At 42.4% G+C, this 15,651-nt stretch overlaps 1 protein-coding gene across 1 annotated transcript in view; it reads right to left on the bottom strand.

Moving 5' to 3' along the window:
* DICER1 (dicer 1, ribonuclease III) overlaps nucleotides 1-15,651 on the bottom strand; it is a 112,052-nt gene that overhangs the window by 52,322 nt on the left and 44,079 nt on the right. The window contains 7 exon segments of the mRNA XM_025206273.1: nucleotides 1-2; nucleotides 4-71; nucleotides 1,983-2,117; nucleotides 4,370-4,500; nucleotides 5,007-5,169; nucleotides 6,142-6,334; nucleotides 7,693-7,830. The exon segment at nucleotides 1-2 is cut by the window's left edge and continues 70 nt beyond it. Coding sequence (XP_025062058.1) covers nucleotides 1-2; nucleotides 4-71; nucleotides 1,983-2,117; nucleotides 4,370-4,500; nucleotides 5,007-5,169; nucleotides 6,142-6,285 — 643 coding nt within the window. The 5' untranslated portion in view covers nucleotides 6,286-6,334; nucleotides 7,693-7,830.

Raw genomic sequence — 15,651 nt, 5'->3', positions numbered from 1 at the left:
TCACATTTCCCATTTAAAATGGAAGCAGTTAATCCCAAAATTCGAGGACGCAAAGGACAATTCTCACAAATCTGTGAACAAACCGGAACAAGCATAAGACAATTCCACCACCTCTGCATCTTGACTGTAACTTTAACAGAGGTATCAAGATACCATTTTGTAAAGTAGTATTTCAACACAAGCTGTTAGAAAAATAATCTAACTCCTTACCAGCTATCTTCCTTATAACTGAATTAACTAGCTAAACCTTAAGCTAATGCAAAAATATATATATAAAATTAAATAAAAAAGTTAAACTGAAAAAAAATTTTTTTAATATTCTCCTAAACGTTTTTAAAAGTTAATTTCTGCTATTCTTCCACCACCTACAGATATGCATGGAAACAAAAGCAGGCGGAAGATGTCTTTGCAGCATTACAAAATGCCTTACTCAACACAGAAAAAAATAAAATCTACCACACAGTAGGTAAAAAAAAAATAAAAGGGCTGCTGTTCTTAACCTCCAGCTTTAATTGGTTACCTCTGGTGCGATTCACAATGAAAGTCTGGTGCCGCAATCTAGAAGAGCAATACAAATCCTACCTAACCATGTAGGTAACTGAGTTACTTATATCAGCTACTTGGACAAATCAAGTTCAGCTACTGTGCATGACACAGGGTGTCATCATATGGGTTCAACTGAACCACTGCATCTCTCACCTAAGGCTTTTTAGGATTCACAATTCAGTAAGTGTACACAAAGTATGCCTAGAAGCCAGAACCATTTCAATTCAAAAACGAGACTGGAAGAAAGTGTTGCTGATAGTAATGGTGGTGACTTTTTATATAATAGCCTTGTGATTAGACTACTCAAAAGCCAGGTTTCCCACTTCCTCTCTAATTCCCTCATGAACCTGAGAGGATCCAAACATACATTTCCCACCTCTGAGATAGGGCCTCTTTAGCCCTCCTGTTCTAGCTAAACTACTGTGTAAAATGCAATGGCAAGACACAGGGAGCCACAGAGAGAGCAAGCAAGCAAGTAGGAGTACTACTAATTGTAATGAATGTATTACCCTGCAAAGGAGAGGGTGTAGGTCCTAGGCCCTGCTTCAAACACTATACATACATTTGGTATTAAAGAGTCATTGGAAAAATATATGCAATGGATCTGGCAGCAAGGACTGGAATCCAGGACTTTTCCCGTCCCAGGAGAGTAGCTTCCTTTCTGAGCTACATTCACACAAACCTTACTTGCACTCTCTGTGGCTGCATTTCATTTTTGCAAGGAATTATGCATCCCTTTATGCAAAGTATCCCAAGTTTCAACAGACAGAGGTAGAGACTGCCCATGTCCCAAACATGCTTACGGATCTAAATCTGGGAGAGGTGCAATGCCCTTCTCAAGGAGATGCACCCTATCTCGACAGCATTACTTAGTGACTGGCTTAGGTATAAACCTGCTCAGCGCGCCCAATATTAAATTCCTAACATTCCCCCCCCATTTAAAGTGTAATGTAGCCTGGGTTTATTAATTTAGCTCCACATCTGCATACTTGAGTTTTACATGTAGTGATGCTGATTCGTGCCACCCTAATTACCTTTAGGAATGTTGTTCTTAAATACATTTAAAAATTGATACACTGGCACCACAACAATATATTAATGTTAAGCAATAAAGCTCTTGGAATAAATTATTTAATCAATAAATGGAACAGCTCTTTTCTAATTAATGTAATCAAGAACATATATCAACATTAAACTAACAATTTTATGAAAGGCTACATTTCTGAATAGTTAAAGCTGCGACTATCTGCTGGGTCATAAAACAGTAACCACAATCCAATGATTTCCTTTCTTTTTATAGCAATGCATATAAAAAATGGTTTTAGGCACCAACACTGATTGGCAAATCAGTTTTTTAGTAATTAAATTTGCTACATGTACTTCAGTACATGAATTAAATATGCTAAGGATAAGACATTTAAATAATGGTAACCTACTTTCATAATTTCTCGATATGGATGGTCCTGGATTGCAAGATGGCATTCATCAAACACCAGAAGGTTAATGTTTGAAAGAGATAAATATTCATTTCTTAAAATATTCAAAGCAATGTGACACGTCATAACCAGAACCTAAAATAAAGAAAAATGTAGATCATCTTAGCAAAATCTTTACAGAAAGAAGGAATGATCTTTGTTAGACAATATTAGCAGTTACTAAATGCTACTATTCATCAGTGCACACCAATTCAGGACAAGGTGAAACAAAGAACTCAGCACATGACCATGAAATACCTTTTAGCAAGTAGTCCAGCACAAGGTAAAATATGTACCTGACCTCCACCAAATATATGCCTAGCCAAAAATCAATATAAAATTGTACCCCACAGTGAAACTGGGACAGACTCTGGGATTTGTGCCTTCATATGTAGTGAGGGCATGGTCTTCCTTGGATTTCTTGAATGTATTTAGCAACCCCTACAGTGGCAGGACACTAACAGTGACTTCAATCACCCCCCGCTTGAACAGTGGCACGTCAGGGTGTTTTCTGGTGTCTTTGGGCTACATGCGCCTTGTAATGGGTAACCAGATTTTTTTTTGTGGTTTTAGGAATAGGTTAAACAGGCACTTGTATGAGATGATTTGGATAGAATTGGTCCTGCCTTGAGCCGGGAGTTGGACTAGATGACTCCTGAGGTCCCTTCCAGCTATACTTTACTATTCTATGACAGTGTTTCTCAACCTGTGATACACATACCCCTGGGGCAGGGGGTATGTGGGTGCCGCGTTTTGAGTTTGGCTCCCCGCCCCCCCGGCGGGCTGAATGCGTCTTTGCCCGTTCGGGTCAAAAATTCCAGCTGTCACCCCTCCTGCAGCATCTGGCGTGCCAGGGCTTTCACTCCCCGCCATCATTGTGCTGGGGGGACAGGGAGGGAGGCCCTGAGCAGGCTGCTTTGCCTTGGGACATGGTCCGTGATGAAAAGTGGGACTTGGCTTGTGGCAGCAAAACCAAAAGTTCCATGGTGGGACTTCCACCCACCATGCTGCATCAATTGGCAAGGGGTACACAAGGTACCAAAGGTTGAGAACCACTGTTCTATGACACACGCGGTAGCATAACTATGGGTGGGTAAAACTGCACAGGAATTGACCCCAACACTGCAGAGTTCCCATACCCATGCCAGTAACTCTAAAACAGTCCCTAGCTGCTGCTGCTTTAAAAATCAACACTCAGGGCAGGCAGAGCACATGGTGTTTAGGAGTTCCCAGCATGGGTAAGACTGTTGACCACTACACCCCACATCCCAACTCTTGCCCCCACCAGTGCTCTCTGAATGTGCCATGCCCCACTCCCTGAACTGTTATTCCTAATATGTAACCTAAAACTCCTTAATTGCAAGTTGTTCCCATTATTTCTCATCCTGTCATAGAATCATAGAAAATTGGAAGTGACCTCAGGAGGTCATCTAGTCCAACCCCCTGCTCAAAGCAGGACCATCCCCAACTAGATCATCCCAGCCAAGGCTTTATCTAGCCAGGTCTTAAAACTTCCAAGGATGAAGAATCCACAACCTCTCTGGGTGACCTGTCCTTCGTAAGTAGACAGTACAGTGGGTCACAATCCTCTTTGGGAAGTAAACAGCATTGGAAAACATCAACTGAATAAATAGTCTTCTAAAGTAAAATGTAAAACTAAACAGCTTTCTTACACAAGGATTTGTGCTTACCTCAGACACTAGAAAACTGGTTACTCTGGAATCATCAAGAGCATATACTACATGCCTGAATGAACCTGACTTGCAGTGGGGGTCTTTTTGGTAGGCATGCCACAAATTAGCCCTGCACCCTCCATGAGAATCACTGTGATCCCTTTCCCCTAAACAACCTGATGCTCTGCTTTTTGCTCCCTGCCCTATCTGCTACTGTGCTGTTTGCCCCCTCCCTAAATCACATAGAGGCTGCGTGTACCACAGGGTGGACACATGTAGACTATTGAATTAACAAGTAAACAAAATATTAAGAAATTCTGATTACCTTTCAATTGAGATTTTTCATGTTCTCATCATGACTAAGAACTAGCTATAATAGTTACATAATTCCCCGCCTGGAAAACTCCTTTTCACATCTCATTGTCATCGCTCACCATCAATCCTTATGGTAGTGCAACTGAAAAAGTAGAACTGAAAGACCAGTTTTTCCAAGGAAAGACTTAAAAAGTGTCTTTGAATATTTTTTCTTTATAGCTGCATCCAAATGCCATAAATATGCTGAAATTTACAGTGAGCACAAAAGGGACACAGTATTTAGGTTAGGTATAAAGTTTCTTCCCAAGATGTACAGCACTGTAAATTTTTAATTTAAGGAAGCTCATTAATTCATCTTACCTGATGTTTACAGAATTCTTGGTTCCATTTTTCCTTTGTCCATGATTCAGTTATTTCTAAACTTGAATATTCTCCCACCTTGAGATCTGAATGGGTCCTGACGGCAGACACTTGCTGAGCAACTTGATTTGCTTAGGGGGGAGGAGGGAGAGAAAAAAAAAAAGTTTTTCTCCTCTCCTTCTTAACTGTACAATAGCAGAGGGATTTTACCTGATTTAGTCCTTAGGGTACATGTTATTGTATGTATGACTTTTATAACAACTTATTTAGAGAGCATTAAAGTACACATATAAAGCGTGTAATCTGGATGTACACCTTTTTAAGAAAACAAGTTCAATGACCAGACTGTAAAACCAAGAAATTAAGACATTAAAAAAAAATATCAAAGCAAATGGCCCTTCACACATTTCCAAGACCTAACTAAAGTAATAGGGAGGAAAAGGGTCACTGCTACCAATCAGAATTAATATGTACAAAAAGCAGAAGGCAACCATCCCACCTTTTATGGCAACTATGTCTCACTGAATAAATGTATTTTTATTCAGTACTGTTGTGCAACATGTCAAAAACAAAAGCTAATCACTTTGCTCCATTTTCAAATGAGGATTCGCTTAAGGGGAAAAAAGAACATCCTTACCAGAGTTGACTAAGAACACAGTTCTCTTTCCATTTTTGTTGAAGTCTCCCCTGATCTGATAGGACAGCTCTTTAGTGAGTAGTACTGCAATAAAAGTCTTCCCTGAGCCAGTGTTTAAACAGACTATAGTATTATGATCCAAAGCTGCTTCAAGCAGCTCAACCTAGATTTGAGAATGATAGTCATTATTTGTGCAAGGGAACTAATACAAGACATTGATCAGAAAGCAAAAACATCCACAAGTTGTACGTGTACAAATAGCAACTAAACCAGAAAAAAAAAATCATTCTATTCCCATAAAATCACCACTGGCTTTATAGGACAAAAAAAATGTATTTACTATATAATATATTGACAAATTTCACTCAACTCAGGAAAAGAAGCCATCTGTTCTAGACAAATTTGGCTTATAATGTCCTCACTTTGCTACTACTATAAAAACCTTATGAAATAAATGTTTATCCATTGTAATGATGACCCTGGTTAGGCTGCCTGCAGTAACTGAACCCAGAGTCTCTGCACCCAACAGTATGACTTCTACTTGTTCAGTAAGAACAAAGCCAATTAACTCGATGGCAGCTAAAGGCTCAAATCTCTATGATCTCTAATGAAGCCACCAGAGGGGCACAACTAGCTGCATTTTGTTAGCATGCCTTCTGCACAAACTCCTGTATTAATTCTGTATTTTGTAATAAGTATGTGAATCTAACTACTCCAAAAAAGGAAAAAAAAATAACTCCTGAAACAATATTAATCAAACAGCTGGATGACCAGGAATTTTAAATAATTTGGTTTCCCAGGCCATTAAACAGCTATTTCAGGACACTTGTTTACAAATATAGCAAAATAAGACACAGTACTATTGTGGCATCCGTTAACAGGTTGCTTTTCTGTAACAGCAGCCATTTGATTTGTAACGAATGCCCTGCACTCCAAGAGGACTTGACTACATGAACATTATGCAATGTTTCAAACATTAAGAAGACTGAGTACTGAAATGAAAGGCATGCAGTGGGATGGGAGGGGACATGTACCACATCAAAATCAGTTTCATAGAACTATTTTATAGCCACGTGATATATTTCATTTCCACTTCCTGTGGACAATAAAACAATATTAGTATTGTCATTAGTACCTGATATTTTCGTGGTGTGTAAATGTTATCGTGAATTGCTTCTTGTTGCCATGGTAGTCCAAAAAAAGGACCCATTGGGGAGGAAGCAGGGGTCATGAGCTGCAGTCCTGCCATGCTGAGGGATTGCAAAGCAGGGCTTTCCATTCATTCATCCAGTGTTTCTTTCATTGCATTTTTGTTCCAGCACAGCTTACTAAGAGAAAAACAGCAAAAAACAAACATACACACTAAAATCATGGATAATAATAAAAGTAACTTCTCCTTTCTGCAGAAGAAAACCTAAAGCAAAAGAAACCTTTCCCAACTAACCTACGTTTTTACAAGGAAAAAAAAAAGTAGCATCAAGTTCATTCTCTGAACTTGACTGTATTCTGTTAGCATTCCATTTATAACGTCCCCGAATATATTCAATTATGAGAAGTTTAATCACGGGTTTTTTTTACTTCTGCTGTAAATGAAAAATGTAATTTTGTAATTCTTGTAAAGAATGTGTCTATTAGTACACCAACACATTTTCCCCTGAGACCTTTCAAAGTTTTACATAAATCTGAGAGGCCACCTTAATAGCCCCAAAATACCTTGGAATATTTAATCATCCCAGTTGAAGTACTCAAAATGTGGAAGACCCCGATCCAAAAACCAAAGCAGAACAGCTCTAATAGGAGATATTCTCAATGACTAACATCAGACTAGCCAACAGTTAGTTGGCTATGACGTTCATCAGGCAGACCAGGGACTTGAACTTGATTTTCCCCATACACCACATGATTACCCTAACTCAGTGGTTCTCAAACTTTTTAGTCGGGGCACCCTCCACAACCTTTTTGAATTTGGTGCCATCCCTTGTTGAGAACCACTGTTGTACTGCCTCTGCTGACCTCAGTGGTTCTCACCGGGGTACTGCCATGAGCACCTACCTGTATTAGGGTTTTCTAATAAACCTAAAGCAGCCATGGGAGGCAAGAGAGGCATTTCACCCTGACTGTGGTGGCACTCATTTCACTGCATCCCTGGAAGGTTCTTGCAGGACCCCAGGGTGCCATAACACCACTACCCTAGCTGCCTGGCTACTGTTTGTCAAGTTTGGGGTGTGGGGTCTCTTTCTTAAAAAACAATCCCTTTTTCAAATAACATTTTCTCAAATCTAAAATACATTCTTATAACAAATTTCAGGTTTCAGCCAACTGACAGTTTCCAAAAAACAACAACAACAACAACTCTAGTCAGACATTCCAACCAGCATTACATACATTTTCTTTGAGCAGGACCAAAAATAGCAGAGAAAAGATTAACTGGAGCAGGACAAAGAAAGTGGGAGGGGGGGAATGTTTTCCTAATTTCCACCTATTTACAAAGGTAGGGAAGGGGAAGGGGGGTAGGGGGAGCCAACGGTAAGCAAGGGAGAGACTACTGTAGTAGTTTTCCAAGGTAGAAAAGAGGCTGTCTGTGAAAATGTAAATAATGGGAAATCAGGAAGACAAAGGGTAGAAAAGGAGGAGAGGGGAGGAAGAGGGGGAAAAAGAAGTGTAAGAGGTCAGGTCTGGCAGGTACCTGGTGAATCAGATGTCAGGCAGGTTGCAATGTGTCATAAATCCAATGTCTATACTGAGACCATGATTTTTTTGTATCCAGTAGATTTGTGAATCGAAGTTTGTCGGCTGTTTTGTAAGTTCCCTTTCACGATTACAACTGAGAGATTGAAGAGGGAGTGATTGTCTTGTGAGAAGTATATCAACAAAACATTGTGTTCAACTGATACCTACACATATAGCGGCATTTCATCTTAATTGTGAAAAAAATGTGGATTTGGGGGTTTTATAATAATTGGAGAATTTAGGATTTTCAAAACAGAGAAAACCGGAATCCCTGTATCATCAGGAAAGAGCCAGGTGGGCAGGGACCAGAAGAGTAGGGCAGTGGCACTCCTACAGCTCTTGGAACATGGGGAGAGGTGGTGGCCGCCCTTGGCCCCTGTGCTTAGCCAGCCCGAGCAGGACCCGCTGCCACTGGGCTGGAGCCTCAAATATTTTTCCCCCTTCCCCACTCTGGGCTTTGGGTAGGGGGTTATTTAGGTGTCCTGTTATCTCCCTCAAGCCCACTTTAGCACCCGTGAACAAGCACAGCTAACTGCATAATCATTAGGCTGCTCATTGTTTTCCTCTTTAGCCCATCTCTCCTCTGCCCCTCTACCTTCCTCTCTTTCTCCCCGTCCAATAACAGAGGTAAGGGTTCCCTGTTACAGTCCCCTTTTATATAAGTTTTGATTATTATGAGTGGAAATATTTTTTCATTGGTCTGCAAGTGTGAGGTGAAATCGCTATTTATTGATGTTTATTGCTAAGAATTGAATAATTATCATTAATTTAGTAATGTATAGAGTATTCAAAATGCTGTATTTGTTAAAAGCAAGCATTGCAGCATAATAGGGGGAGAAGGAAGGCGGAATGAATCTCAAATATATCAATTAGCATTTTGATAATTATGCAAGATGAAAGGGCACTGTCATGTTTTTATAACCCATTTTTGAGGTTCCCAATACACAGGTTTGATTTTAAGGAGCAAATGTTTTCTGACATTTATTTTTATACATTTAGTATTGATCTTCTAAAACTTTTTCTCTTCTAATTCACTCTTATAAAATGTCAAAAAAAGTTTTCATTTCGTAAGAATGTACAGAAAATCAAGAGCTTTACTTGCTGTAGAAAAAATTGTTCTTGTATTTTTTTTTTTTTTTTTTTTAATCCTGCTCTCCAGCTAGGCCCCACGGCCACATATTCCTGCCCAGGCCCTGGACACCACCCCACCTGGGCAGCACCCCCAGCCCCAGCCCCCCTCCCCCCCCCGGGGCCGCCGCTGCCTCAGTCTGACCCCATCCCCACCCCCTCACATTGCCTATGCCCCCCACTCCATGTCACCTATGCCCACATGCACGTGGCAATCCCTGCATCCTGCCGCCACCACCCCGCCCCCAGTTCTAAGCAGCCCCTTGCAGACTGGAACTCTGCTAGCCTGCAAGGAGAAACCCATGATTTCCCACATTTTTTAATCCTTTAAAAGGAGGAAATTCGCATTTTTCCCCACAGCAAACAGAAAACCTGGATCCCTGCTGATGAATAAACACAATGATTTAAAGCAGGTATGATTTATTGATTCCTGGATATTTACTTTTTATATTTTGACATCTGATTTTATAAAAGCTTTTAACAGTATACTGTTATTACTAAATTGTCTGCCTCCGCACCACTAATTTTGTGCAACCCTGAAAATTTTAATCGATAAAAATTGGAAGACACTCCAACTTTGCACAATCCTGAAAATTTAAAATCAATAAAAATCAAAAGAAATGCTTAAAAATAAACATTGTTGATTTTAGCCATCAAAATTTTTAAAAGAGTGAAATTATGCCCAATTATAATGACTTGGGGCTCCCTCTGAACATCATAGTTAATTCAGGACTGTCAAACTTCTTAGTGGTCTAGGGATGCACCAGCAGGGGCCATGACCCCCTCCCCACTTTCTGGGCTAAAAACTCCCACCTGCCTCCACTCACATGGGTAGCTCCTCTCCCAACTGCTGCACTGTGTGCACAGGTGGGTTGATAGGTGGCCCTCTCCTGACCTGTGGGCTCCCCTGCTGCACAATGCCACAAGCTACCTCAGCACTGCAGGCTGTGCTGCATCTTGCTACCCTGCTCCACCCCACCCCCTGCAATAAGAAAGGGAGCCGGAGCCTGGAAGCCCTGGATGAAGCAGCAGCTGGAGTGATTATGGGAGTAACACCAAGAGGGAACCTCTCATGGGTCACCAGTTGAACAGCCCTGGGTTAATTAAATGATGCATTTCACATCCTGCTCGAAGTTTTCAGATCAATTCTTTTGGGCCCTCTTTCAGGACCTTAATCACATGGCTGTCTTATAGAACAAACTGAGTGTGATTTATTTGTATATCTTAACATGATTTGTAGGTATATATAGGCATAGCCCAAATGTATCAAGAACAAAAGCAAGCACAGAGCTTTAGCTCAATTTTGTTGAGAAATAATATGTAGACTTTACACCATCAGAGGGGGAACTTGGTTCTACTGTCAGCTACACCTTGATATATGACATGAAAGGCCCTGCTCAATAGCAAAGACTGTGAAACACAAGGACAAGAACCACTCTTTGGAAGAAGGGAGATTTGGGCTTGTGGTCTCTTAGTTTCTAATCCAAAGCCAAAAAGCAATTTTAATGGAAAGATCACATACACACATGATCAACTATAGGTCAATACCTTTAAAATTTGATGACACTAACTTCAGCAAGTTCAAATTATCAGGGTTTGAAAAGAAAGACAACATAACTCTGGAAAGAAAGTGTGGTTCAAAATGAGGTAGGGGTGGAGCCAAGGACTCTCTACCTTAAGTTGCCTATGGTTTTTGCATGAAAAAAACCTCATTGAGATACATAAAGCAGACTTGCTAAAAATTTCTGACCTTTAAGTTCTCCTTAAAAGTCACTTGCCAATGACCAAGATGCTTTCAAAATTGACAGACTCTTCACAGAGTGCTCTCCATTTTTCTTTTAGCACATACAGCCCACAGAACTCCTCACAGGCTAACCCACCCATCTCTACAAGTCAGATTCAGCCTGCGGGGGCTCATCACTGCAGCCACTTGAGCCCCATCAGAGGTGGTGTCAATCCCAAGTTTCAGCACAACTCCAGAATCCAGGGAGTAAATGCTACTCACCCCCTGCCACTCCCACCACTAAAATCAAGAGGCATTAGTACACAGGCTCACACCAAAGTGCCTAGCGCTGCAGCACATGCAGTTGTTTAAGTGGCAAAATGCACATCAGCACTGAGAAAATGGCAGCAGCGTGCTTTTGAATTCAAACACAAAGGTGTTTGAGTTCAAAAGTGCACTGCCACCATTTTCTATGCGCTGACATACATTTCACCGCTTATACACTGCACGTGATACAGCGCAGTATGCGTCAGCTCACATGTGGAACAGACTTGATTGTCTGCTCTGAGGCACTGGATCTCCAGCACATCCCAGCACAAAAATGTGTGTGTATAAACGCCCAAGGTTTTCAGTTGTCTCTGGCAGAACAAATAGCAGGCTTAACTCCCTGGATTCGAGACCCATACCGAAACAGCTCCAGCAACCACAGGGCTTGCTAGCGCTCCTTACAAATCACCTGACCCATAGGAAGCCCTGTGGTTCAGATCCAGTTCACAACAAATTTGACACTCCTGTTTTACAGTCAGACATAGTTTCAGTTTCAAAGAGGTTTTAAGAATCTGTCAAAAGGGATTCATTTTTCTCTTAATGAAAACATTACTCTCCATTAATACATTTCAAAGTCTGAGTACTACAAGATCAGAAAACTACTTATTTTTAGATGTCTTTACTATACCTTTACATATTAAAGAGTATATGAAGGCATCACATGTAAATGTTTCTACAAAATGATGATGAACTTCGCCCCACTCAAATACCCGAGTGAACAAATCTCACTTCCATGAAACCTAAGCCCCAAGCAAAAAATGCTGAGATTTCTACCAATCTCCAGGAACCTTGCTTGAAGGCCTCATATTTCAGGTCATGCCCAAGTTGGCTCATTTCTGATAAAATTGAGGTATTGTACTTCACAGCGTATAAGTTGAGATTTGAAGCCAAATTTTTAACTCTAAAACTCAACCTCAACTTCTACACTATCCCTTGTGAGCGGTGCTACACGAAACCCCCTGGGAGCTTGGGTAGCACATGGCCTGTTGGCAGCCTGACCAGCTGGCCACAAAAGGCACTGCCACTTTGGAGGGGAGGACTGGGCCTACAGCTCAGAGACAGCTCGGCCCCCAGCCCTGGGGCAGCCAGGAAAGCTCTGCAACAGGAAGGATCGGGCCCCTCATCACTTCTGCTTTAAAGCAGGCTCCTGTGGCTGGCAGGATGTCTGGTGCTGCCTGGGCAGGGGTCAGCGTGCCCCATGGGCAGCACAGGGTCTTGGGTAGGGGTGGTGGTGGGAAGGCTGGCCCTGTCCGACACCCCTAGTCTCCCCCCTGCCTAACACCCCGTGCTACCCACGGGGCATGCAGGCCCCTTCTCCGGTGGCCTCAGGTGCCCTGCCGGCCGCAGGAACCTGCTGAAGGCAGAAGCAGCAAGGAGCCCAATCCTGCTTTTGGCAGAGCCTTCCTGCCTGCCTCATGGCTGGGGGGTGAGCTGCCAGCAGGCCGGGCGGTGAACTGCCAGCAGGCCGGGCAGCCCCTGAACTCTGGCAGGCCCCAGTCCTTCCCTCTACTACAGCGGTTTCCCTGGGGTCAGCTGGGTGGGCTGCCAGCAGGCCAGTTGCTGCCTGATCCAGCTTCCCAGGAGCCTGCCAGCACACCACCCCTCCCATGAGCCTGCCCAGGCTACCAGTGTCTCGCATACTGAGGCAAGGTCAACTTCTACAACAAATCTACAAAAATCCTACCCTTTTTGTACAGCAATATGGGGTCAACTTGTACATCGTGATAACACATACACCATATAATACAGTAAGTAAATGGGAAGTTTTCTGTCTTTTTGCCCTCATGGTGGTGCCCAACTGTTATGAACAGAAGGGATCCTACTCATCCTTACTTTCCTAAGCTTGGGGGAGGGTCCTCAAGAATGGCAGTAATATTTCATTACTTCCAAATATAAAACTGTACTTTACTGCAAGACTCAAAGAAAGCAAAGAGGTATCACCTGCCCTACAGACGTTTACAGCTTCGACAGATAACAACAAGCTGAAATTATCTTCACAATGGCTAGTAATTTTACATGTAAATTAAAAGGTTTACCTTTCCAAAAACTTAGATTGACTTAGATCCCCACAATCATCAAGAAAAGTTTCCCACTTGTCACCATCGAGTTAACAGGTGCGGCTGACCTCTAATTACATGTACCCTTCCTCTATGTTCCAAGAGATATATGGTGTAGTCTGTTCTCCACAGGTTTCTTTACACATTGAGCCCTCTCGCATGGCTACATCTTAAGATGCCACCGGCTTCATCTATTTTTGTGAATCAACACAGTTGCTGCTTATTAGCAGGTGGAAGTATAATTATTGATGTCTAGGTTCACCTTTCATAAACCTCAAGACCAGAATGGACCAGTCTGTACAACATGCCGCAGCACTTTATCCAGGTATTCCTGTACCCAGCTCAACAACTTGCAACTGAAATAAAGCAGATCTTGAATCAGTGATGTATCCTACTTGTTGATTACCACTCTACCAATTCTCTTCACTAACTATTTGATGTTTTCTTCCAAAACAGAAATAATGGGGAACAGACCCATGAAACTGCTGCTAAGGTCTACCAAAAAGAATTAAGAAGAAAAGCAAGTGAGCCTGTGAGAATGTGAGTGCAGAGTTGAGAAGGAAAGGAAGTGAGAAGTAGTATCTCTCTTCTTTCATACCCATCCATGATAACATGATAATTACCAGGGATAAAATCATTACTATGATAGGTGAACTTCTTTTTCCCCCCCTATTACTCCTGTAACAACCACCACCTTCCATTCTAACAAGGTTTACTGTGAATCCGTTGTGTGCAATACCACAAAACAATCAACGGAGTTGTTTTTTCATCATGTACATGGCACCTGCAATAGCTTACTCCTCAGAACATTATACTAAGCACAGATATGGACTTAGGTGTAAAAATGTCACCTCTGAACCATCAACGCTAACTTCTACAGCACTAAAGTTTTCTCTCTCTCATCCAAGTAAAGGCCAGGCTCATGTTTGCTTAGCTTATATGAGATCTGTTTAAGTTTACAGGTGATATGAAAGTAAACTAGAATTAATGAAGTATTATATCCTTCAACATTTCAACAGCAAGGAAAAATATCAAGTTCTTTAATAGACTGAAAAAGTACAAGACCATCTAAAACCCAAGGAAACAAAAGTGTATTTGAAAAATATAAAGTTTAACTAGAAACTTTCAACAACTAAGAACTCACATTCAGAATACAGGCAAGAATTAACTGACCCAAGAACTAACCAAGAAGGAAAGCAGAAAACAGCTGAACAAAGTCAAAATAGCTAACCTGTCAAGTGAGTGTAGGTAACAAACATACCTGCAAAGTTGTTAATGATTATCTTGTATATTACTTTTTAAATTAACAGAAGTCAAAAAGGAAGCCCCAAAGAACCTGCTGAAGCCAAAATGAGATGGGAAGAAGTTTTTCCATCAGGTGCAGAAAGCTGAAGTCTTGTTTCCTCCTAGCTCACAAGAACAGAGCAGAGAAGCTGCACTAAAAGCAAACTCATCTGTCATATGAAAACAACTGTTTTCAGCCTATCAGCCCTGCTGATTTAACAGCCATACTACTTTGGGTATGACCTTCGAACTTAAGCAGTCTTGTTAACTGGAAGAGATCCAAAGAAAATACAGATGCTGCAAAGAGCAATAGTGATGAATTGGGTGGTATTCCCTTTCACAGTAACACTGAAGTAATGACTTAATACAATCAGTAGAGGAGCAACTGTATTTCTGGAGGTCAGATGTAAAAATGAAGATCCTGACCAGTCAGTTATTAACAAGGATCCTGGTTTTCCACCATTTAAAAAAATCTCACAAGTTATCTGATAAAAAAACCAAAAATCCATGATTAAAATGAAAAGCCCCTCACTCCTACCCACAGCCCCCCAGCTCTGCTGGTGACCCTTGTCTACCACCCACAGCCCACTGCCCCCCCCCCCCAGCCCCCCCCCCCCCCCCCCAGCCCTGCTGGAGGAAGCCTCCAGCTGCCAGGGCTATGGGAGCCAGGGACCCAGGTCCACAGCCCCCTGCCTCTGACAGAAGGTAGCGGCTGCTGCAGTGGAGCAGAGCGTGAAGCCCAGCTCCACACCCATCCGTCTGCACAGAGGACCCTTGCCAGGGCAGCACAGAGCTCACAATGGCAAGCAGCTTTCCTGAGCAGCCCGTGCCCTGCAGCGCTGGGTCACATGCACCAGGCTGCGGAGGCCCCGGGAGAGGGCAACAGGGTGGGAACCCAAACCCACAGCAGGCACCCTCCATCGCCATGCACACAGATCTGGGGGGCACAGGTCCCTTCTGCTGCTCCAGGAGTGCACACAGAAGCGGGGAACCAGTCCCAATCCCCCCATCCCCTGGACAAGCTGAGAGCAATCCAGAGAGCAATAAAAAAGTCCAAATCGATTCGGAAAAAGATTTGGAGAGCTTCAGAGATTCGGGCAGTCCTCGCTCACCGTCGCAGGGAGCTGGACTCAGATTCCATGCCAGTAAGTGGGGGGGTGGCTGGAGGAGGGGATCATGGGAGGACTCCCCATTGACTGATTCTACTATAAATCTGATGGTATGAGCTGGATTGAGCTGCTTCTGGCTCTGCGTGTTCAGGATTTCTTTTCTGCCCCCTCCCCCTCAAGAACAGGTGCAATGAAAAGACTGATTTGTTTCTTTAAAAAAAAAAAAAAAAAACAAACCCTGCACTCATTGGCTGCAGCAGTGGCAGTCGGGCCTTCTGGGGTCTCAT

Source organism: Alligator sinensis, unplaced genomic scaffold, assembly GCF_000455745.1.
Source record: "Alligator sinensis unplaced genomic scaffold, ASM45574v1 scaffold47_2, whole genome shotgun sequence".
In the NCBI taxonomy this organism is placed as follows: domain Eukaryota; kingdom Metazoa; phylum Chordata; order Crocodylia; family Alligatoridae; genus Alligator; species Alligator sinensis.
Note: the sequence above shows the minus strand (reverse complement) of the source record. Positions and strands in the feature narration are given on the sequence as shown.